General features: G+C 40.4%; 1 protein-coding gene across 1 annotated transcript; it reads left to right on the top strand.

Moving 5' to 3' along the window:
- Positions 1 to 849: 849 nt before the first annotated feature.
- Positions 850 to 19,612, top strand: PLEK (pleckstrin). The gene is made up of 9 exons (XM_071740233.1): positions 850 to 1,255; positions 4,368 to 4,523; positions 7,583 to 7,764; positions 9,015 to 9,106; positions 9,826 to 10,010; positions 11,611 to 11,715; positions 13,381 to 13,464; positions 14,590 to 14,659; positions 15,511 to 19,612. Exons 1-9 carry the CDS (start codon positions 1,208 to 1,210, stop codon positions 15,648 to 15,650), a joined length of 1,062 nt encoding a protein of 353 aa, XP_071596334.1. The 5' UTR covers positions 850 to 1,207; the 3' UTR covers positions 15,651 to 19,612.
- Positions 19,613 to 22,923: the final 3,311 nt, after the last annotated feature.

The raw sequence follows: 22,923 nt of genomic DNA on the forward strand, positions 1-22,923 counted from the left end.
GCTGAATGCCCAGTGCTGTGAGCACAGTGTCTCCAGAAGGAATGTGATGCTCACAGCAAGCAGAGGTCCTCAGGTGTGAGATGACTGATGTGATGGATATGGATATGTCTCAGGAACTCATAAGACAGTCATTATAGAAGAAAATGCCAATCCCCACAAAATTTCATATATATAGTGAGAGTGATGTATATGATATGGAATTACTCCATTGGCCAGCTTGGGTCCACTGCCCTGGAGTTTGCCCCTCCTTGCACACTGCACCTTCTTGGTTCAAAACTATCCTTGACCTTGGTACAAAGTACAGAAACCTGTATAGCAGAGCTGAGCATAAATAAAAACAGTGCATCTTATCTCTCCTTTTCTCACAAAACTGGACCCTCCAGCCTCTCAAAATTACAGGTTCTCTGAACAGAAGGGTGATTTTATAATTCTGTCCCAGTCAAACCAGGACAATCAACTTTTGGAAGATTATGGCTGTGCCTTATCTTTTACCATAAATAGCTAAATGATCGCTGCAGCAAGTAAAAGAACCTTGTAGAAAATTATATTCTGCAGTGCTTTATGTGATGTGCTGGTCTAATCCATATGTGCCTGGTTTTTTTGACAGCTAGCCTCTTTGGAAAGCCTCAGCATCAAACTCCAAAACCTGATCAAGTCTGATAACCGAATTTCTTGTGTCAGCAGAGGGCGCATCGTCATTAACCAAGTGAGGGACGTCCAGCTCACTGCTAGACCCCCGTGGGGAGACAGGCTTCAAAGAGATGATGAAGAAGATAGAACTGGTGAGTTGGAAACTTGTCTCTGAGATCCTTCTGGCATGCACCAATCAGCAACACCACCCTGTTTGTGGTTTTGCTAGAGTTTATGTGTTTGTAGAGCGGGCACGACATCTTAGGATTGGGCACTAAAATGCTTATTTAATTTCCTGGGACTCTGTCATCAAGGCTGGCCATAATTCATACAGCTGAGCATTTTGTCAGGCTGTTGACTGTTGTGTCAGAGGTGAACTATAAATACACATGTGCTTCTGCATTTCCCTATCTCTTATTCTGTAAGAGGAAATGGGCCTAGTTTTCATGTGATTAGCAGGCAGAGGAACTTGTGAAAGTGACACAGCTGAGCTGTAAAAACCCCAGCCCTTGGACTTAGCTGCCAGAGGAACTGAACTGCCACTGCTGATAGACCTGAGAGCAGGATCGCCTGAGACATGGAGCGAGAGCCGATGCGCATAAGGGAGGGCTACTTGGTTAAGAAGGTCAGTGGGCAGTTTGGGAGTGAGTGGGGGAGAAAGCTGATTCTGAGCAGGCTGGGGAGGCATAGGGAAATGTACTTTGGTTTCACTTATTAAAAAAAAATGATAATTTTTTTTTTTTCCAAAAAGAAAAGGCAAATGACCATAGTTCCCTGAACAGTAAAAAAATGTGATGTTAGCAATTATAGAAGTACTGGCTGGCAGTTATATCTCATCAGAATGCTACATAAAGCATTTTGCACATAACTCAGATGTACTCAATAAAAATGCAAATAACTTGATGCCATTAATGAAAGCTTGGCAAAACTGGTGACAGCTTGAAATGGCCATGGAGTACATGATTGCACGTAATTGCTCAGTTAAACATCAAAGAAGCTCAGTGAGAAAAAAGAGTTCAGATCACCTTAGCCTAGAGGCAGTATGTAGGGCCACAGACACTTGCTTCTTTGGGAAGGCAGTTGTTGCTCCATAGCAGCCTCTGCTGTGGAGTCTTTTGTGGTACAGACCATAGGGTAAGGCCTTGGCTTTCATTTAAATTCATAGTGAGATCAGTCTGGCTGAAAGCAGCCTAACTCAAATGTCCTCTCCTGTGTCTGCTCATTAAAACAAGAATTTCACTCATTAGAACAGCTGGCTGGAAGGGTCTTTGATTTGGGACCAGTGTTGTGAAGAGGCCAACCCTCAGTCTTATTTCCACTGACATTGGAGGGAAGTAAATACATAAAGTAATTGCAAGGCTGCAGTGATGCTGTCATGAGGAAGGAGGGAGCCAAATTCAAGCTGTGCAAGTTGCAGATCTCTAGTTCCCATGGCCTGATATACAGAGCAAGTGGCTCACAATTCCTCCATGACAGGGGAATGGCTGGAAACTTAACACTGGAACAATCCCAGACTGTGTGCTTGGCTGGGCATAGAATCATAGAATGGCTAGGGTTGGAAGGGACCTTAGATATCATATGGTTCCATGGTTCCAACCCCCCTGCATAGGCAGGGACACCTTCCACTAGACCATGTTGCTCAAGGCCCTATCCAACCTTGCCTTGAATACTTCCAGGGAGGAAACAGCCACAGCTTTTCTGGGAAACCCGTTCCAGTGTCTCACCACCCTTACAGGAAAGATTTTCTTCCTAGTGTCTAAACTAAATCTCCCTTGTTCAATTTTTAAATCAGGGAAAAGACATGTACAGATATGCTTGTGTCAGTTCCTCACATTTCCTTGGGTACTGGGTCCCACAAAAATCTCTCTGTGCAGAGACTACTTATGTTGCTGCTGGCTGCTGTTGTAGTGTCAACAGGGAAGTGGAAGTTGCACCTGTTTTCCAGAACAGCCTCCTAGGTGGGACTGTCAATATAGAAGTGAGTGGATGCTGGTGGTGAGGAGTAGCAGTGTATTAGAAGAACGGTTGGAGGGCAAAAAGAGCAAACAGGTACCAGCTGTTTGATACATCAGTGAGGTTGCTGTGAATTCCACAACAAGAGCTTCCAGCAAGGACAAGTATGCTCCTCATTAACCTTAGCTGCTGATTATGTGCTCCTGTCCTTCATGCCTGCAAAGTTAAACCAAGGATTTGACCTTCCAAAGGAGTCATTCATAAAGCCACAGCTCTCTCTGCAGGGTGAAGGCCATTTGTCACTGACTTTCTCCTCTTGATATTTACATCAGGCTGGGGAACCGTGCTGTGCTTGTGGGTCGGTGCTTTTGCTTGTACAATGTGAACTCCAGTCAATGTGGGTTCAGACTTCAGTGTTGATTTAGATCAGCTTAGACCTCTGTATACTTTGGGGACCTTTTGTCATCTTCTGAGCATAAGAAAAGGCTAATTTTCTTAAAAGTCATTCTACCAAAGGGAAGTTGTGTGTGTATTTAAAGTGCTAAGGATTTCAGAGAGCAGTTCACAGAGCACCTGTCTATATCTGTTGTCTTCACAGTAGGTGTCATGACTTGATTTTTAGTCCAAGAAAAACAAATTCAGAGTCCTGCTTACTTCTTTGTTGTGAGATGTTATAGATGTGAACAATGAGAACATCTTCGGGTTTGGTGATGGTGTGGATCTGAGACTGCCAGTATAACACTGCTCCAGGGTGGCTTTCATTGGCAGACCCTGTCAGACTCTGGTCTTCAGGGAGTACTGAACTTGTCTATTTAAGAGCAGATGTATTGCAAGCTATGATAAAACCACAAAAAAGAAGGAAATTGCAACTATTCCTGTCTTGGCTCATCACCTGAGTTTATTTCGTAGCAGAACCAGTGGATAAATGTGGGCTCTCAAAAATGGTAAGTTCTTACCATTAAGAACTTATTTAAAAAAAGAAAAAAGTAAATCAAAAGCAAACAGCTGTCAACCCATGTGTGGTGCCCAGATGTGACTCTTTTTGTAGTTCCCTGTTCAGATGCATTGCCAGGGCAGTGACTTTCCTTTGGAAGGTAGCATTCAATTGTGGGGTGCCTTCTGCTTCCAGTGAGGGCTGCAGAAGCTAGGCCTTCAGCACACAGAAACAGGCTGTTCCTACTTGAGTCTCTGAGAGTTTTGCTCTGTGTTTCACTATATCTAGGATCCGGCCCTGTCTTTATCCCTCTCTTTCATGTGCTTCAGTAATAGTAAGTAAAAGCTTTAAAAGATGAAATGAAGCATCTCAGTTCCTCACCACAGCAGCTGGAGATCTGCAGACTCGGGGCCCTTAAGGTATTCATAGTTCTTAGAGTTTGTTCTTGTATGTCTAAAAATCCTCTGAGATGTGTGCATTCTTATCAGATAGCCAATCCTCAAGTTCTATATATAGACAGGATGCCCAGATTAATAAGACTAACGTGACAGTCCACATCCAAAAATTTTGAGGATTATTCATAATATTGGCACTGCGTTATCTTGAAGACAATGGTTGGGACTAACTGAAAAGAAACACCTGCTGAGGCAGGCAGTGCAGTTTTGAAAAAACTCCTGGCTGGGCTGAATACTAGGGAAAATTAATGTTGGCCAGAAGAAAAACGTTTTTAACTGCCTAGTAACAAGGGGCATACACCGTAACCACACTCTGAGAAAGGTTGTATCTTCAGTGGATATCATGTGAAGAATGGTTTATTGAACATAATATACACAGTGATTCATTGATGCAGGGCAGCATGTTTAATACCTGGAAGCCGATGTGGGTTGTGCTCTTAGAAGATGGAATAGAATACTACAAGCGGAAAGCTGACAACAGCCCCAAAGGGATGGTCCCACTAAAAGGAAGCTCTATTAACAGCCCATGCCAAGATTTTGGCAAAAGGATGGTAAGTATTTTTTTTATAACAATGATTGACATTATACTTATACTCCTTGAGGCTTGAAGGGTCAAAAGGCTTGCAGTTACAAAAATTCTTTGTGCCAGCTCACACTTTTCTTAGAAGGTCACAAGCAGACTTGGACTTGTCTGGTGTTTGAAAGTTGTGACTGCTCAGGAAAAAGTCAGAATACTTAAAGAGGAGCAATTCAGAAATATTTTTTTTTTTTTTAAATCTGAGTCGGTCAGAGAGCAGAGCTAAATTGTATTGTGAGGACACATAGCAGCTGCATAGCATAACTCCTGTATTAAATATGAATCCAGCTTCCACAGAAAAAAGGTGTGGGAAACAATTTCATGAGCAGTTGAAGCATTTACTTATTGTTAAAGAACAAAACTGGCTTGCTCAGAAAAGGAGGTAAATGCTGTGACACAAATGCCCAAGTAAAGCTGTAATTCCAAACCTTTTTATTACTATTTGGTAACTGCTTGTTCCCACAGTTCACAGTCATGGAATCAGTAGTAATCTGCATTGTTATTTGTAGGGCTTTTGCAAATAACTAAGAGTTGAATCTACACTCAGAAATAGAAAGCAAGCTGTTTTAGGGAAAGTAGTCAGAATATTTCCTACACATCTGGGACCTTGAAGGTTGACAGTAGGAAGTGCACAGACAGACCTCCCAGTTCCCAATGAAACTCACAGATCACTTTATTCACAAATTCAGAGTCTTATTTGACAGAAAATAAGATACAGGAAGATAAATTTACAAGCTTACATATTTTTTTGTAGGGTTCCTGAAACACAGTTGTTGGTAAAACAGGATTTTCAGGATAAGCAAAGAGTCTTACCTTTAGTCAGTCATTTTGTTATTTCAGCAGCTCGGTTTCATTTAATAGGCATCTTACACACAAGAATTCTTCTGATAAAAGGGTTCCCCTACTGCAAGGAAGTCTACTAAGAGGACAAAAAAAATAGAGAGTGCATGAGAGAGGAAGCTCCACTTTCTCATACAAGTAAAGTGAGGAAAATCATACCTGTCCATAGGTTTTGTGGTAAGTGGAGTCAGGGTCTCTGCTGTCAGATTGGAATCTGCTGGCTTTCATTTTTCCTTTTCTTCTTTGTGCAGATCCCATATTTATATGAAAAAAAAAAAAAGATTAATGTGGAGTCTTTTTGGACTAATAGCTGTAAAGAAAAAAGACTTGTTAACTTTAAAATTCTGTTTGAGATAGTGCAATAAAAGGATGGAGCAGGGAATGAAGATTGCTGTTAATCCAGTGCTGAATCAACAAAATTAGAGATGGCTGCTGCTCTTGGGAACAAAAGTTTTTAGAGGTCTAGTACCTCAGAAACCCCATTGAGAGCAGAGTCATCAAGAGCTTCCTGCTTTTCCTAACTCTTCCTAGGTATTGGAAGTTGTCTGAAGAAGGAGTCTATATTATCATACCTGGAAGGAGAACGGCACGATCCTGTATTCCTCACCCCATGCCCATCACAGTTTTTTTTATCCCTGAGCTGGCAAGGAAAATTGCTCAACTGTCTTCAGTTGACTGCTAGTCAAGCCTATTTATTCTTCCTTATTGTTAAGAGCTCCTGCCTGAGTCACCCTTGGGCATGGCAGAGAAAACCTTACTATTTAACCCCTGCAGCTTCAGATCCAACCTTCTGCATCAGCCAGTATGGCTATATGTCAGTGCACTGAGAATGCTGATTCTTCCTTTGGTAAAAGCTTGCTTTAATGCTTTGATATTTCATTCTGTTAATCTGGTGTGTTAGTATGTCTCTCAGGTATTGGGATTTGGAGAGATCTGTTTGCTTTTAACTTGCACCACATTGATTTTCAGGATGTAGCTCTTTACTGCATAACAGTAAAGCTGGATGTTGATAGAAATATAAAGTGTCAGATAAGAAATTATTACTTTTCTGTCTGTAATGGATTTTTGAGGACCCAATGCTTTGTGCTTTTGAAATCTGTCTTTCATGAAGGTCAGTGGGACTTCTGTACAATTTCAGGGTGCCAGAATTTTTCCCACTGGAATCACTCTGGAATTTGCATACTAAGGATAGACAGAAATGTGCCATTTACAAATGTGGGTTTCTGTAGACTCATTCAAGTCTTTTGATTTCATTGCTGTATATTCACTGTCATTTGCTCTTTGATGATGCTCTTTTATAAATTACTTGCCTTCATAAAGCTGCTTGCTTGCTGATTAGCCTGTCATCTTTAGATGCCAACTGAGTCAGAACCTGTTGTATTTATTTTAATACAACCATGGAATAAATTACTGCTCCACTTATGGGGAACTGTATTTTAGAGGAAGTGGAAACCCTCTTGACCAAGTAACCAGATCCAGATTTTCCAACCAAAAAGATCACTGGAAGAAAACAAGGTCAAACTGCGTGAACTTTGTGGGGTTTTTTAGGTCGGTGGTTTGTTTTTTTTTTTTCCTGCTTAGAAGTACCTTTAAAAGATTTTTTTCTCATTTTTGGGAAATACAGGTCTTTCCACTGTTCTTAGTGTGTTTGTATAGTAATCATAAAGTGTAGCAAAGGGTTGGATGTATCATCTCCCCACCAAGCCCCCCAAAGGTTTGCTAAACTGCAGAGGCATTTAGCTACTCTCCCATGTGACTGTGGCATTTTCTCCTCTTGTAAATCAGTATCTGAGCAACATGATGTGGGGTTTTTTCCTCCTTTAGACTGACCATGTCTCTATAAATATTAAGACGAATTTAGTTCCTCTGTAAGCCAGGAGCTGGGCTCTTCTGACTTTCAGCTGTGTTGAACCTCACAGCAGAAGTTAAAATCAGCAGCTGTATCAGTGCCACTCACCTTATTAATGTCAGGGTTGCTCCCAGGGAAACAAAATAAGGAGTCAGTTACCCGCACTGCCTGCTCATGTTTGAATTAAGAGTTTTGGGCTTTTTTTTTTTTTTTTTTCAGTTTAACTGTGGCTCCCAGACACTTTCTGTAGTCCTTTAGCAAGTATGTCATGATGGTACTAGGTTAATCATGCCCAACTGTCTACACCAAAGTGATACTTTTAATAACTTTGTTTATCATTCCAGTTTGTTTTCAAGCTCACTGCAGCCAAGCAGCAGGACCACTTCTTTCAAGCTGCCTACCTGGAGGAGAGAGATGCCTGGGTACGGGATATCAAGAAAGCTATTAGTTGCATAGATGGAGGCCAAAGGTTTGCCAGAAAATCCACGAGAAAGTCTATCAGACTGCCTGAAACAATCAACCTTAGGTTCGTTCTCATAGTCCTGCTCCTTCATTTATTTCTGTCCATAGGCAGTGTGCCAGATATGTAATCTCAGTCTGGAAGAGCTATGAGCATGTCTGTCCATGCTACCTCTCTGGTTACACTCGGAGTCCTTTCTGCATGACTAATGGTTTCAGATCCTACAATATGGCAGAAATGAGCTAGCAAACAGAACTGGGAAGGTCACGTTAAATACATGATCCTTTTCCAAAGCATACTTATTTATCAAATAATTCTGCTGTTAAGGAGGTTTCTGAGCACACTGCAGTGCAAAAGCAGACCCCAGCTACAATCTGATTATTCCAGGAGAAGTATTTTTATGCAAGATATAATTTATGGCAAAAATATTGTAAGCCTTTTTGCACTCCAGAGAAGTGTTGATGTCAGACTAGTTTTTGGGTGGTAAGGGGAGAGTGACGCTTGTCAGGGAACTTGGAACTTGCAAAGGGAGAAGAGATAAAGGACACACACAGGAAGCTATCTGCTTGTCAGTACTTAAAAAAATTAAGAACAACTTATTTTTTTCCTCTGAGCAGTAAATACCAAGTTTCAAATCAACCTGCAGTGATCTTTATAAGACACTAAAACTGCACAGGGCCAAGATCCAGCTAAATCTGACTTCGCAGGCTTCAGCAGGGGATCACCCTGACTAACAGGCCAAATGGCTTAGCCTGTGATATTTAATATCCATCCTTCTTGTCATTCCAGAGCTCCAAGGAGTAATACATCTGTGCAAGTGAGAAGTGGGTGGGAGGAAGGAAATCACCCCAGGGTTCACTGAGGTTACTTAAGGCCTCTGAAAATGTGCAGACTCTGGAATTGTCACAGTGACACGTTTTGTGCTCAGCCAAAGACCTCTTAGGGGAACATAGTGTAAAGAAGTGAGCTCCTCTATTGGCACTGGGGCTATGGGATCTTGTGAAGGTGCCTCAGCAGAGGGTGTTCCTCTGTTCTCACTACAGTCACCACAAGTTGTTCCATTCTCAAAATACGAGGGTGCAGTGAGCCATTCATGCACTCCCCCCTCTGCTGCTATAGCTGTGACAGTGATGTAGTGAGGCCTCCTTGCTTTGTAATGTAAATTTTTCAGGAGATTATACTAAGCCATGCTGTAGTTCTGTGGAGAACAATATGAGAGCAAACATGAAGACACTGTGAATGACAAGGATGTTATTGTTAAAACTGGCTAAATCTTTTTACTTGCTAACTGTTTCTGTGGTTCTTTTTATGCACAGTGCTTTGTACCTCTCAATGAAAGATCCCGAAAAGGGAATAAAGGAGCTGAGGCTGGAAAAAAATAAAAAAGTGTTCAATCACTGCTTTACAGGTAAGGAGCTTATGTTCCTCTTTTCCATACAATAAAGGGAGCATGGGGCCAAGAGGATAAAGATAGATAAAGAGTGCAGAAAGTTTCAGAAGAAAATCTGGCAGATGTTTTCTTGACCAACACAGGAGATGTTCAAAGGATGAAGCTTGAAAAATTGTTCAGTTATGGTTGTGGTAAGCAAGAGAGGAAGAAATTTAACCAATGCAAGATTGAAGTAGATCTTTGTAAAAAGCTGCATGAAACACTTAACTCCAGAATTTAACTCCTTTCTGAATTTTTCATCAACTGTGTCACCTCATAATTCCTGTTCTGCTCCAAGTCAGATCTGTGGGTGCAAGAGTTGAAAGTCACTGTGTTTTTATAGCACTGTCAGTAACATAGCAGCATGGAAGACTGCCTTCTCCAGGCTTGGCTGTCCTTCATACTTAACCAATCCCTGCTCCTGAGGCTTCCCAGTTCACCCCTGCATCCCTTCCCAGCTCTTTTCTCCCTCAGGTACAGTGTCAAAGAGTTGTACTGGCCCCTGCCATCAGTAGAATCAGCTGTACCTCACTGGATGACCAAGGCTTCTTTCCACATTATCTCTCTGCATTGTCACTAAGAATATCTTTCAGGAGATGGATGAATAGATGGAATAGGCTAAGAATAGATGGAATAAGCCTAATATTTTAGGTTTATTTATGTCTGTTCTGGTTTGTGGCTGATAGTGTTTGTTACAGGCACCTCTGTGATTGACTGGCTGGTGTCTAGCAACTCCATCCGGAATCGCAAGGAGGGTCTTATGCTTGCCTCTTCCCTCTTGAGTGAGGGCTATCTACAGCCTGCAGGGGATACAGCCAAGGCTGCTGCTGAGGGACTGTCAGACACACCCTTCTTAGATCTCAGTGATGCTTACTATTACTTTGTGAGTATATTGTTTTAATCAGAGTTGCTGATGCTTTTTTTTCCTTGGGCTGCTTCTTAAGCCCTGGAGGAAAGATTGTACAGAAATAGAGAGATCCATGTTCATTGTCTCTCCACATGATATTCAGAATGGACTGGCTTACTTCAGTATTTGTACGCAGGATTTTTTTTTTTTTTTTCTGACACCCTTCTAAGTATGTACTGAGGTCATTCTGGATCCTCTTTAACTTAGATTTGGTTCCTGGTAATTTCACCAGTGACAAGAATTTAGCCATCAGTTCCTCCTGATGATTCAGTGGAAGCAAAGAAATCCTGAGACTTCTTAGAGTGCCACAAGCTACAAACCCATTTTTGTGCAGAGGCATCAAATCTGGCTCAGTGCATACACACAAACAGAACTTGCCCGTGAGCAGAGAAAAAAAAGTTTTTAATATCCCCTAGTAATATCTGTCCGGTAGCTTTTCCAACCTTTTCAATTTATTGCTTCATATTCTGTAGATTGATTTGAAGAACTTGTAATATCACAATCATAGTGAAATACTGTTTGAAAGATGTTTGGCTCATGAACTTACGCTAACAAAAAAATACTGTCAGTATGCCTCTGTCAAGTAAAATGCTTAAATAAAACAGTTCTGTTTATATTTACCACATAGAATCACTCAACTTCAGTAATATGAATCTTCCATTAATAAATTTGTTTTCCTCTAATGTGACCCTAATAAGGAGCCTTTACCTGTGCAGCACTGGAAGCAGAGATACTGCTGGTGAAGACCACTGCTTGTGGCCATCAGAGTTCTGGCTATCTGGGACATTTCTAGCAGCCCACATGTTCTCTGCTTGCTTTCAGCTGGTTTCTAGTTTGGTACAATATCTATGTGATGTGAGGAGGCCACAGCAGGTCATACAAGTAGGCAGCACAGACATTTACCCTAAGCCATATGAGTAGGTAGCAACATTCACATCATTTGAACAGTACAAGGTTTCAGTAGGTATCCTCACAATTTATCTGGTGTGGAATGGATGTGATGCATGGATCCTGAGACATCCTGTGCTCATTGCACACATCACACCATCACAGCTAATAGAGAATTGCAAATTTCATGAACTAGGGGTAGTTTTTGTTTTAGAAGACTTTCTAGATGGAACATTTCTTCCCAAATTCTAGATGGTCGATGGATGAAGAAAGAGGAAAGGTCTGTTGGGTACAGAGATGGTTAACCTATAGTGGATAGGCTGTGCTGGCATAGCTTCATATGAATTGCTGTTTGTGCATTCAAAAACCTGTGACATTATGGGATTGAGGCAGCTTGTCCATCATGGAGGAAATGTGACACCAAGGATCACAGAGAGTGGAGACACATACACACGGAATTCTCCAACTCCCTTCAGATGCCCTTAAACCCATTGGTGTAGTCCTACTGCACACTCCATGGCAACTTGGAGAGCTCCTCAATTTCATTGGGAGATTTCTCCAGTTTAAAGGGCTCGTTTTTGGAGGGCCACAAGAGAGGGTGGAGGGAAGCCAGAGAGAAGTCAGATCTGCCTGTACATAAGCATGCAGCAGCTGTGTAACTTGTGAATTTTCTCTTGTGGTCATGCAGCCAGACAGTGGTTTTTTCTGCGAGGGAAATTCTAGTGATGATGATGTGGTCCTGAAAGAAGAATTCAGAGGCATAATAGTTAAACAAGGATGTTTGCTGAAACAGGTCAGTATTACATGTCTTCCATCCTGTCACAGAGATGATGTTGGATGAATACAAGATTACTCTTTTACACCTAAAAGCTTTAAAGAAGAGAGAAACTAGCCTATGCCATCTCCACCCTTGACAGGTTGCATCTCTTTCTTGCCTTTGAACAAAGAGCTCTTGCTGTAGCATAACAACAGGGCTGTTCTTATGCTGATTTTATTGCTCTTACTGCCACGTAAGACAGTTTATAGTTTTAATTAGGAAAGAGTGCTACAGCAGGAGATGTAACAAGTAATAGATACAATGCAGAACTGAACTCGAGGTATAGGCTGCCAGTCCAGTGTCTCCCTGGATGCACAAGCCAGCTTTCACAGGCTTTTTCACCGTACCTAAGCAAAGGAATGTTTCAGTCACTAACATTTGATCCTGTCCCTTCTGTAATATGGAAGATAACTGTGTAATTTCCATTCCAGCAAAACTTTAGGCAATACAGTGACATCATGGTAAGGTCATTTATTTCTGCGGCCATTGCAAGCGGGTATTAGTGAACCTAACCTGGTCAAGACCAGGTCAGTTGGAAGGGACCTACAATGATCATACAACTGCCTGACCACTTCAGGGCTGACAAAAGGTTAAAGCATGTTATTAAGAGCATTGTCCAAATTCCTTTTAAACACTGACAGGCATGGAGCAGTGACCACCTCTCTAGGAAGCCTGTTTTGGTGTTTGACCACCTTCTCTGTAAAGAAATGTTTCCTAATACCAAGCACGAACCACCACAGTTAAATTGTGTTGAAGAACTTTTTGGTGGTGCTCACTTGTAATTCTCTTGCTCAATCAGATTACTCAGAATCAGTGGAAGAAATTAGATTCACATCTTTCCGCTTTTATCCTGTCACGTTCACATCTGCCTGGTTAGTAAGAGCTTCCTTGCAAACAGCATAGCTAATTGAGAAACAAGTATTTTGAAATGCTGAGAGGAAGTGATTCGTGACAGTCTCCCACCATTGCTAGTCTGGATGTGGTCACCCTCAATGAGTTGTGGATCATTGCTTGGAAGTGACACTGCTTCAGCTGAGAGGGCTCTAAGCAGATCTAGATTTTCCCCACTCATCGTTTCAATCTTGAAACCAGGTAATAAGGCATCCATGTCCATATAGAATGGTGATGGAATGTTAGTTGTGCTTGAGTTTCTCAAACAGGAACTCTCTCCAGGGTGCTTAAGTCAGATATGCCTTTGTTGTTGTTGTTCTTAACTGCTGTTGTCTTTGCAGAGAGGGAAAGACCTTCAGCTCATTCTTGCCAATAGTTCAGGTACCTTCCTGCAAGACATTTTGTAGCCATGTTTTCTGGCAAGCATTTAAACCCAGTTCTCACAGATGTCGTGTGAATGTCATAACTACCAAACTAATTTATAGGGACTATTTAGGGGAATCTCCTGTGTTGAAACTGTTCTGCTTTGTACAAAAGACAAAAAGAGAAACAGGTGTAATAGCCCAATTAATGTGCAAAACAGTAGGATGCAGAAAGGCCAGGTTCAAGTCCTACTCCAGTCATTTTCTATCAAAAATATTGAGCTTTTTTCCTTTTGTATTTGCCTGGTTTTTTTCATGTGTGGTTAAGCTGGTTGTAAGCATTTACAGGCAAAGCACTTCACAACATTCTGGTCTTGAATTTTCCTAGGGACATCTGCGGAAGAACTGGAAAGTGAGAAAGTTTGTTTTAAGAGAGGACCCTGCATATCTTCACTACTATGATCCCGCTGGGGTAAGAGACATTTGGTTTATTTCCCTGTTTGTTTTAAAGCCAATGCCTTGTAGGAAGCTGTGAATAGACTATTTGCATGGGAATGTGTGACAGGGAAGACCAAACAGGACAGCAGGGCCATTTGTACTCACATGGCCTAACCATCCTCTGGAAAGCAGAGTGCAACATGGTTTCTGAGGGTGGTAAGTGCCATCCAGACCTTGGAGCAGGTAACACTGAACTGTGCTCTTGGCTCTTACCTGTGATTAGTTAGCATTAATGTCTACTCTCACCTGATGAACTAGGTGATAAGTGCAAATGGACACAATATAGTAATTCTGCAGTTTATAATTGAAGTATTTTCTGTGTCAGGCTGAGACACTGCATTCCATTTCTTGCGTAATCCTAACAGGCCAAACCCTACCCTAAGGAAGGAGCATTGCCATGGGCAAAACCTGCCCACAAAAGCTGGCATTCAGGTAGATCCAGCCCACAGGTGTTCTTTCATCCTGCATTGCTGCAGGAGCAGTACCATTGGAGGCTACAGGTGCTGTGTCTGTCTCCCTTGGCAGAGGTAGCCTAGACACACTGGAGAATCAACACTGAATTTCTGACCTCCCTGTTCCCAGCTTGCCTTTCCCACTCCTGGCATCCCCTTCCAGAGGGCTGCAGCGTGTCACCTTCTTTGAAACTTATGGCCACAAAAAGGCATCTTCACTTGTTCCTCAACTATCACAGTCCTGAAGTGCATGAGAGGCCAAACTGTAAATAATGGCATAGCTGCTCTCACTGTTTTGTAAGAAGATCTACTTTTTGCAGAAGATCTACTTTTTTTCAGGCTAATCTGGTTTTATATTCACTGTGACATCAAAAGAAAAATTCTAGTTGGCACCAGGCTTATATTCTTCTTCTGTGCAGATCTTGAATTCCAAATCCCAAAAGAGATTTTCTGTTTATTTTTGGGTCTTCTCCCTACCACCTTCCCCACCCTCCATGTCACACACAGACTGAAGATCCCCTGGTTTCCCAAGTGACATATCAAGTCAGCAAATATTCTTTTTTTCCATTCTGGAGTTGTATCCAGGTATTAACATGTGAACCATTTCAGAAGTATTTCATTTCATTTTGATTTCCTATCCTCACCAGGGAGAAGAACCACTAGGAGCAATTCGCTTGAGAGGCAGTGTGGTGTCAGCAGTGGAAGATATGCCAGACTGTAAGGAATCATATTGAAATGAGCTTTGTAATAAGTTTTTGGTATATTCTTTTAATCTGAAATCATAAGTGGGTTTTTCACTCAAAAGCAATCTATGTGCAGTGATTCAGTAATTCTTCTAATAACTTGTCTCTCTATTGCTGTCTTAATTACTGGAGAAGAATACTGCAGTAAAGGTAGCCACAGGGATCTGGTGTTTTGGTAGTTGATTAGAGAAGTCTTGTCAAAATGATAACACCATCCCTGTGTTAGCATAACTGGCCTTAGACAAAGAAAGCAGTTTGCTTTTTAGTTAAACAGTTTGGGATGGAACATCTATGGTAGAAATGGTTATGCCAACAGATTAGTACTGTTCACATCCTGTTCACTCCCTAAACCAGAAGCTGTGGGAACAGCAATGGCTGCTGCAATGAACAAGTAACGCTCATTCCATGCATTCTCCTCTCCACAGGGGAGGCAGACAATCATATCCAGCAAGAAAGTCTGCTGGCTTCTCAGTGCCTGTGTGGGCTGTTCTGGCAGACATGAAAAGAACACTAGATTCTGAACATGGCATTACACATCCTGGGTTTGTAGCTGTCAAGGCATAAGAGGGTTTGGGGAATTTAAGCTGTGTGCAGGATTGCATTGGGATCATGATTAGAGATCAATTCACCAGAGTTCTGAGGGTGAAATGTGCAGAATTCATGGGTTGTTTCTCCAAAAGAGATACCGTGGACCCAATCTTGTGAAGGCCTGATCAGGCACAGCTGTAGAAAGGAAAGAAATCCCTTTACCATGTGTAAGGAAGAAACATTGTAAATACAAGACTTCATTCTCTTATAGCTGACTTCTGCATTTCTTCTCTCTAGCCAAGAAGTGTGATATGGCCAACATCCTCTTTGAAATCATCACAGCAAATGAAATCCACTATTACTTGCAAGCAGCCTCACCTGCAGAGCGTACAGAGTGGATCAAAGCAATTCAGGCAGTCACTAGGGCTGGAAAATGAAGATGATCTGCCAGCAAGAAGACAGACAACTGAAATTAATTACTCAAAATAATAATTTTGGCATTTCACTGAGAGGAAGCAATATCATTCAGAAAGGAGATGTAAGGGTTGAGGGTAAGGGCAGGCAGTAAGTTTCCACTCTGTAGTGGGCACTAACAAACTAACATTTTTCCACTTCTGTTATGGTAAAATTTTACTAAATTATAGCCTAGAACATGCCATATTAGTGTATGCTCTTTAGAGTAATCAGTCTACATTGAGAAGGGTGCAGCTTATACCTTTCCCTGTTGCCACAGCTGATTTCTGAGAAAGAAATTCATCATTAACAGGGGACAGAATCATGTAATTGATTGTGAGCAGCTCAACTAGTCACCTACAATTCAGCCCATGTCGTGTTTCAGTATCTTCAGATGTTTTTAAGTCTTCCCAAGACAAAATTTACACTTTCTCATTTACCAGATCTTTTTACTTCTTGTTCACTTATCTTACTAATGCCATAGATGTAATGAAAGAAATCAGCTCACTTGGAAACTTGAACCACTCCTTTATAATCAATCCTTCAGTCTTAAGGAATAATGCAGACAACGATGGGAACACTGTGTAGAAAGCAAGTATGACTCAGTGGCAGCAATATGAGGAAAAATCTCTTCCCACAATATTTCAAACATTGCACAGTCTCAGTTTAACTTCTTTATCACCTTATTTTTACATTTGTTAAATTTCTTCATAGTAATCTGCTCTGGGACCATTGTTTCCCTTCATTTAGATCTCCAAAGAAGTTGCTAGGGTGTAATGAAGTGCTCATATGACCTGTATTTGAAATAGGAACCTTATAGGAGAAGGGAAAGAATCCATGGGTTACTCACTTGAACTACTTATAGAAGTGTTTTTGTTTAGGTTTTTCTTTTTCCTTTTTAACCTCCAACTAAATACTCAGTCCTTGGTTCTGTGCCTTAGTAATATAAGAGAAACCTTACACTTGTTGTAACTGAAACAAACATTATTATTATTATTGACAGTTTTCCTGTCAATCCTTTTATTTTTTTCTCATTGTATGTATCAAACTTAAAGGTCTTAAATTGCAGCAGGAGGTGAAAGTTAGTAAGAGATTCTGCATGTAGACTGTTCCTGCTACAAACTGATGTTTCTGTGTGGAAATAAATTTAAACACTTCTAAAATTCTGTTTGTAGATCTAATAAAGTGGCTCATCCTTAAGAATTCTTATTCAGATCTCTTCAGTCCAAAAATAAACACGGAGCTAAAGCTTCTCTTCAAATCTGCTTAATTATACCTGTATCTGAGCTAATGAGCCTGAAGGTCTTTTGCCTTAGTGTTGTTTATCCCAAAGAAAATAAAGCCTTGCAGTGGCATCAGGCTGGCAGACATCAAATTGTCACATCCATTTAAGACATCCAGGGGCAATCAGCTTCTAGCAGGCATTTCCTGTACTGCACACAAGCTGTCAGGATGGCTGTAGCCTGGTCTATCATTCTGAGGAAGGAAGACTCATGACAAAAAGATACACTGTTTGCTCAGCCTGCTTTCCTGATAATTGCGTTGTGGTTCCTGCTTGTTTTTGCTTTCAAAGCTCCCTAACCCAAAAATACCCAATGGCACAGGAAAATAGAAAAAAACCCACACAACCAAACAACAGAAACTTGCCAGCATAGGAAAGGAGAGATGCAACTGCCAGTTTTAATAAAACTAAAAAGTTTCACCAGCCTTTGGCCTTGTAATTTTTCCCTGTGCCCCATCAAGGTGACACCTATGAGTGGTATTTTCTGTGGTGGACGATGCTAGTCAGTGTATTTGTGCAAGACCTCTGATGTTTGCACTGGACTGCATCAATAGGGTCTCTAACCTCATAAGTAGTTCTTTTGAAGGTAGATCACAAGGGTTTGTAGAGGTCTCTTCTTCTTGGAGGAAAGGGAAAGATTGGAAGTGTATGTCTGATGCCACCCTACTTACATTTTCTCCTATAAATGCTTTCTTTTGCCTGAGGCTGGTACTGGGAGTGATTCCAAATTGTTCTTCCTTTTAGTCAGATTCTCAAACATTTCTTGACACCAACAATTAGCTCTACATTCCAGGGTGAATCCAGGTGCTCTGATCCATTTTCAGATGAGGCGTGACAAGGAAAACAACACAAGGAATGAATCTGTGGACAGGGTTAATATTTGGCCTGTTTTCAAAGACATTTGGTTTCCCAATTCATTGCAATGCTTTTTGAAATCAAAGTAGGTACCTGAATGCCACCAGCAGTCTGACCTTAGGAACTGCTCATGAGATGATGACAATTGCCACAACCCTTGTACTAAGTCAGGAAAGTTGCTGAGGGAAAAGCTACTGACTCTACTACACACTCAGCAGTTACTATGTCCACATCAGTTCCTTTTTCACTATTAACATGAATTGGTCTTTTTTCACAGACTAAAGGACAGCAGTTAAGGCCTATATTTATAATCTTCAATTACTGTATGACTTGTATGATGTAATCTACTATAAAGATCCTCTTAGGTTCATGTTTGGCTAGCCACATCTTAATCTGAGCAGGAATATTATTAACCTTGCATGCATAAAACCACCCACATAGACACTGATTGCCTTATTTCATGGTTTAAAAGAAAACAGGACAAAGTAAAATTACACACATGCATTGAAAAAATAATATCCACGCAGGCTGCAACAGCTTAAGAAGCTTCCAGCCACAGGTGTAACTTTTTCTCTTAACCCAATACATTTGCAGATGGAGGTAGTTCTCTCTTAATGTGTTTCTTGCAATAGTTTCCAAAAGGCATTTAGTTTCCCTAGACTGCAGCTGTCTTTTGGAGAGTGTAGTATTATTTTGTTGCTAAATATAGTTACTTCAGTGCTGCTGTTGTCAATGTGTTGTCTTTGCTTTTTATTTTAAAGAGTAGGCAACATAAAGTACTAAAGGTTACTGAATCTGTGCTTATAGTAAAAGAACAGTTTATTGAGGAATGTTTAAACAAATTACAATATGTTGAGGAATGTTAAGCCAAAGATTTATCATAAAGGGGAAAAAACAGTTCAGGTCTCTGAGGTATGATCTAGCATGTACTTACTGTATGTACCCTCTTTTAGACAGTTTTTATTTGCATTTGTTCTTGCAATATTGCAGATAATTCTTCAATGAAGTAATACTATTTCTGCCTTTGTCTTAGATTTTACATTATTACATATGTTAAACCCCAATTATTTTCTTTTTTCCCCTTCCCTAATTTGTCCTCAAACACTTTGGAAGTTATTTTAAGTTCAAACAACTTGCTTTAGAGGGCTCTGGATAAGCTGTTTTTATTGTTTGTAATGTGTTCTGAGGGTTTGGGTAACACCATAACTGAGAATCATTAAAAATTCCTGTTTAGTGAGGGCCAGAAACATTTTAGGGTGGATAAGTTTTTTTGTGGAGGGGGTTGATTAGTTTTTTTTGGTTTTTTTTTTTTTTTTTTTTTTTTGCTAGGGTTTATTTCAGTTTGTGCCTTTTAAGACTGTAGGAGGAACTTAAAAAAGCAAAATTAGTAGATAACAGTCCTCTGCTGGTTGTTGGGAGTCTATTTTCATGAGTGCCTTCAGTTTGTGTGTTGAAAAGTGCAAACATTTTTGCTTGTGAACTGTGGTCTTCTCATTGGTGTATAGGGTTTTGATCATGCTAAATTGAACTTCTGTGGCATTAGAAGACTTGAAGCTGGGCTTCTAATTTCTCATGTTTGGGTTTTCTGCTGACTAACAGGGGGTGTGTGTGCCCTTTCTAGCCCTTTCTTCTCAGCAGCTGCCTCTCTTGGTGGAGGTTTTTTATTTGATAGCTCTGGCAGCCTGAGAAAATCCTGTGTGGTCTGCAATAATTAGTGCCAAGTTCTTTAGCCTCCCTATTTGAATAGTTTTGAAGTTAACTTGTTATGTTGAGTTTGTCCTCAGGTAAATAAAAGTGGAATATATGTGCTTTTATTTGTCAATAGTATGCCACAAAGTACAAGAGGGTCTTTTCCAAAGCTAAGATAAAATAAAATATGACACTGTTTGTACAGCCTCTGTTTTTAATGGATTGCTTCCATATTATGCAATTAAGTAATTGCGTATTATGTAGCCTGTAAACTGAGCAGTTCTTGATGACTAAACAGTGAGATGTTTGCCCTTTAATGTCATGACAGGATGGAATTCTCAGTCCTACTTTTTGTGGACCAGTGTTAGCAGTGAGTAAGGAATATTCCTGTTTCTTTCTAACCTTTTCTCTGCATGACTCCTCGGTATCTATCTCACATCTTTCTCTGACACTGAAGAACACAAAGAAAATTTGAAAATCAAATGGTTGAGGCAGGATCAGCATACTGACTGGTGAAATATTGGTGCCTCTCCAGATTACCTTGCCTGCCAGCTGCACATATCTCAGCTGCTTAAGGGAGGTTGTTTGCAGTGCTCCCACCTCACCGCAGCAGTTGATGGATTGGAACCCAAAAGAGGAGAGTGTCTTTTGCCAGCTCTGTGGAAGAAGCTTCAGTATGAGAATGAGACTTAGTCCTGGCCAATCTGCCAAATGAATGTGGAAGGGAGCCACCATCTGTATCTGTTTTTTTCTGTTGTGTGGGAAAATGACATAATTGAAGCCTGAATCTGATGCATGGGGAATAATTTGAACGTGGTTACTTCACCCGTTGAAAGTATTTTAGGTACTGTTTTACTTCTTGGTGATCTGCTTATCAAGCAAACCAAAAACACCCATGATAAATCTGACTGAAAACAAGGGTCTTCTTTTGTTGTTACTCATGAGACTTTTTGAAACGGAGCTGCTCATTTGGCTTCAAAATAAGTGTTTCTCCTCCCCCAGATTAGTATACAGAACTTCCTGCTTTGCATTTCGATCCAAAACTGTGGCTTTCTATGCTTTGTTTCTGGTTCTTGTAGATTGCCTGATTTTTTTTCTTTCCATTTGGTTGGAGGAAGAGTAAAACTGTATGAAAGCTGAGGAAAATGCCATGTTTCATATTTCATTGGACTCCTACTGTAAGCGAAATGGAGCACAGTAAAACTTTTCACCTTCTCATTTTTAAGATGGCAGTATGTTTCCCTCTGTTTTTCCATCCCAGTAAAAGATGACTGAGAATGAGTGAGGAAAGAAATTGAAGGCAAATACTGGTGAAACTGAGAAATTTTTGCTTCCAAGACTTGAGAGGGAAATTCTGATAGTAATTTTTGAAATTTGCCTTCAATATGTCTCTCACCAAAAATCTTGAATATTAGTAAACTAGAATGATCAAGGGAGAGGAGGAGAAACTGGGGATCTGCTAGTTTAATTAAAAAAAAAAAAAAAAAAAAAAGTTAAGAAAAAAATATAAAAAATGTCAAACTAGACACTTTGATTTTCCCCACTGTCAAGCTCAGGTATTAAAATGACATTGAGAACTTTCTTCTTATATTGCCATTAACCCCTTTATCAAATATACTCGGACAACCCGTAACAGACTGATAGACTTTTAACAATAAAAATCAGTTTATAATTAGTCTTTTCATGTACCTGCTTTTACATCATAAAGAAAAGACTGAAAACCCTCTCTTAAACAACCAAGTATATAAAAAGAAGAAAAAAACCCTCTCTCTTTTGTCCTTCATTTCTTCTGCTTCGTGTGTATGTAGGTGTCCTGCTCTTAAAGGCTTAAATTGCTCTGTGTCTCCCTGGTATGTGATGGTGAAAGTACAGTAACAAAATCAACACACATGCCTGAAATATTGCTGAATATTAGGAGGAGTTGTTTCTAACAGATTTTTAACACCCCTGTGCAATTTTATGGTTAATAAAAGGAAATACTTAATCATCATGGTATATAAGTGGTAAAATAAGGCTGGGGGCTGGGGGTGTTTTTTTTTAACCTAAGATTTTTACCTGAAGGCTTTTTTTCCCCCAGGTTGTATCTTCAATTTCCCCTTTCTCTTCCTCCCACCCCACCTCCTTCTTAAAAGGTTTTTTTACCCAAACTTTCTAATCTAAAAATAGATCTTGGGGCCCTGCTTTTCAGGCATCGTAATGTGGAACTCAGATACATAAATGTAAGTGCCTGGTTGCATTTTAGGTGTGCTACAACATAGCATGTGGTCTTTAGTCACTCCTCTAGAGCAGCAAAACATTAATCTCCTCATATCTGCATGCTGCATATAGATGTTTGGTTTCTTTATGGGTATTAAGTGCTGTTATAGTCATCCTATTTAAGATTTTGAGGAGCCCCGAGCATTATTATCTCCAAGTACATGAGTTGATAAGAGTTGGATGTTAGAATTACTGTAAAGAACAGCATAATTGAGTGATAAAATTGCCTACAGACTATTTGTGTTAAAAGATAAATATGGATTAGAAAAGCTGATTAGTCTGTTCAGCCACACTAGATGATACTTGAGGCACATTTCTATTATTTGCTATACTGTCAGGTGGCTATATATGGTATCTTGTGGAACCAAGGTGTTAGGATCTCCTAACTAATTTTTTACAGTACTCTTGTTCTTCAGCATTGTGATGGAAAAATGGTGGAAGCTACTGAAAATATTTCCTCAACTGAAAAGGTGAGTAAAGTTCTTGTGGGATACTGTCATACTTCATTTATTATCTTCAAGATACTGCTGTTAAAAAAACTATTTTGCCTTTCTCAGCTTGTCTTCCCTCCAGCCCCCATTAGGTTTAAAGGCATAAGGTGCCTGGTTAGTTTGAAGTTTTCCCTCTATTTCCACCCTGCTCTGCCTATACCATCTTCAATTCAGCTATCAAGTTGAATCCTCTACTTAGGCAGCTGATAGTATCTTGTTGTGTTTGGTGCTCTGAGATGACTGAGATATTTAGAAGTAATATTCAGTGCTGTGGCTAATACATTATGTCATGGCCAATGGTGTCCCATGGCATCTGGAGAAGCCTTTGTGTGGAGCTTCCAGTGTCTGGCACCTCAGCAACAAACTAGCCTGTGCTTTTAAAGACCTTGTTTATCAGCAAGCAGCAGCTCCTTTGACTGTTATATTTTTTAAGGATAATGTATTAAAACCAGCACGTGCCGTTCTAACAGTGTTTTAAAATGTGTGTGAAAAAAAGCTCATGTTGTAATAATCTGTGAGCTATAGCAGGATGGCTTTTATTCCCCAAGGCACTGTTAATCCATGGTTGCTGGACATGGATGGCAGTGTTTGACAGGATGATTCTAATGAGTCAGAGGAGTCTGCAGGCATCTCTGGTGGTACATAGAATTCTTACTAGGGTTGCACCTTGATAGGTCTGCTGGA

The sequence above is a fragment of the Heliangelus exortis genome, chromosome 3 (assembly GCF_036169615.1).
Source record: "Heliangelus exortis chromosome 3, bHelExo1.hap1, whole genome shotgun sequence".
In the NCBI taxonomy this organism is placed as follows: domain Eukaryota; kingdom Metazoa; phylum Chordata; class Aves; order Apodiformes; family Trochilidae; genus Heliangelus; species Heliangelus exortis.

Excerpts from the sequence above, each read along its gene's own strand:
- PLEK (XM_071740233.1), top strand. The coding sequence starts at position 1,208 with ATGGAGCGAGAGCCGATGCGCATAAGGGAGGGCTACTTGGTTAAGAAG. Across the intron at positions 11,716-13,380 it reads AAGGATGTTTGCTGAAACAG|GGACATCTGCGGAAGAACTG; the intron begins GTCAGTATTACA and ends GAATTTTCCTAG. Across the intron at positions 13,465-14,589 it reads ACTACTATGATCCCGCTGGG|GGAGAAGAACCACTAGGAGC; the intron begins GTAAGAGACATT and ends TATCCTCACCAG.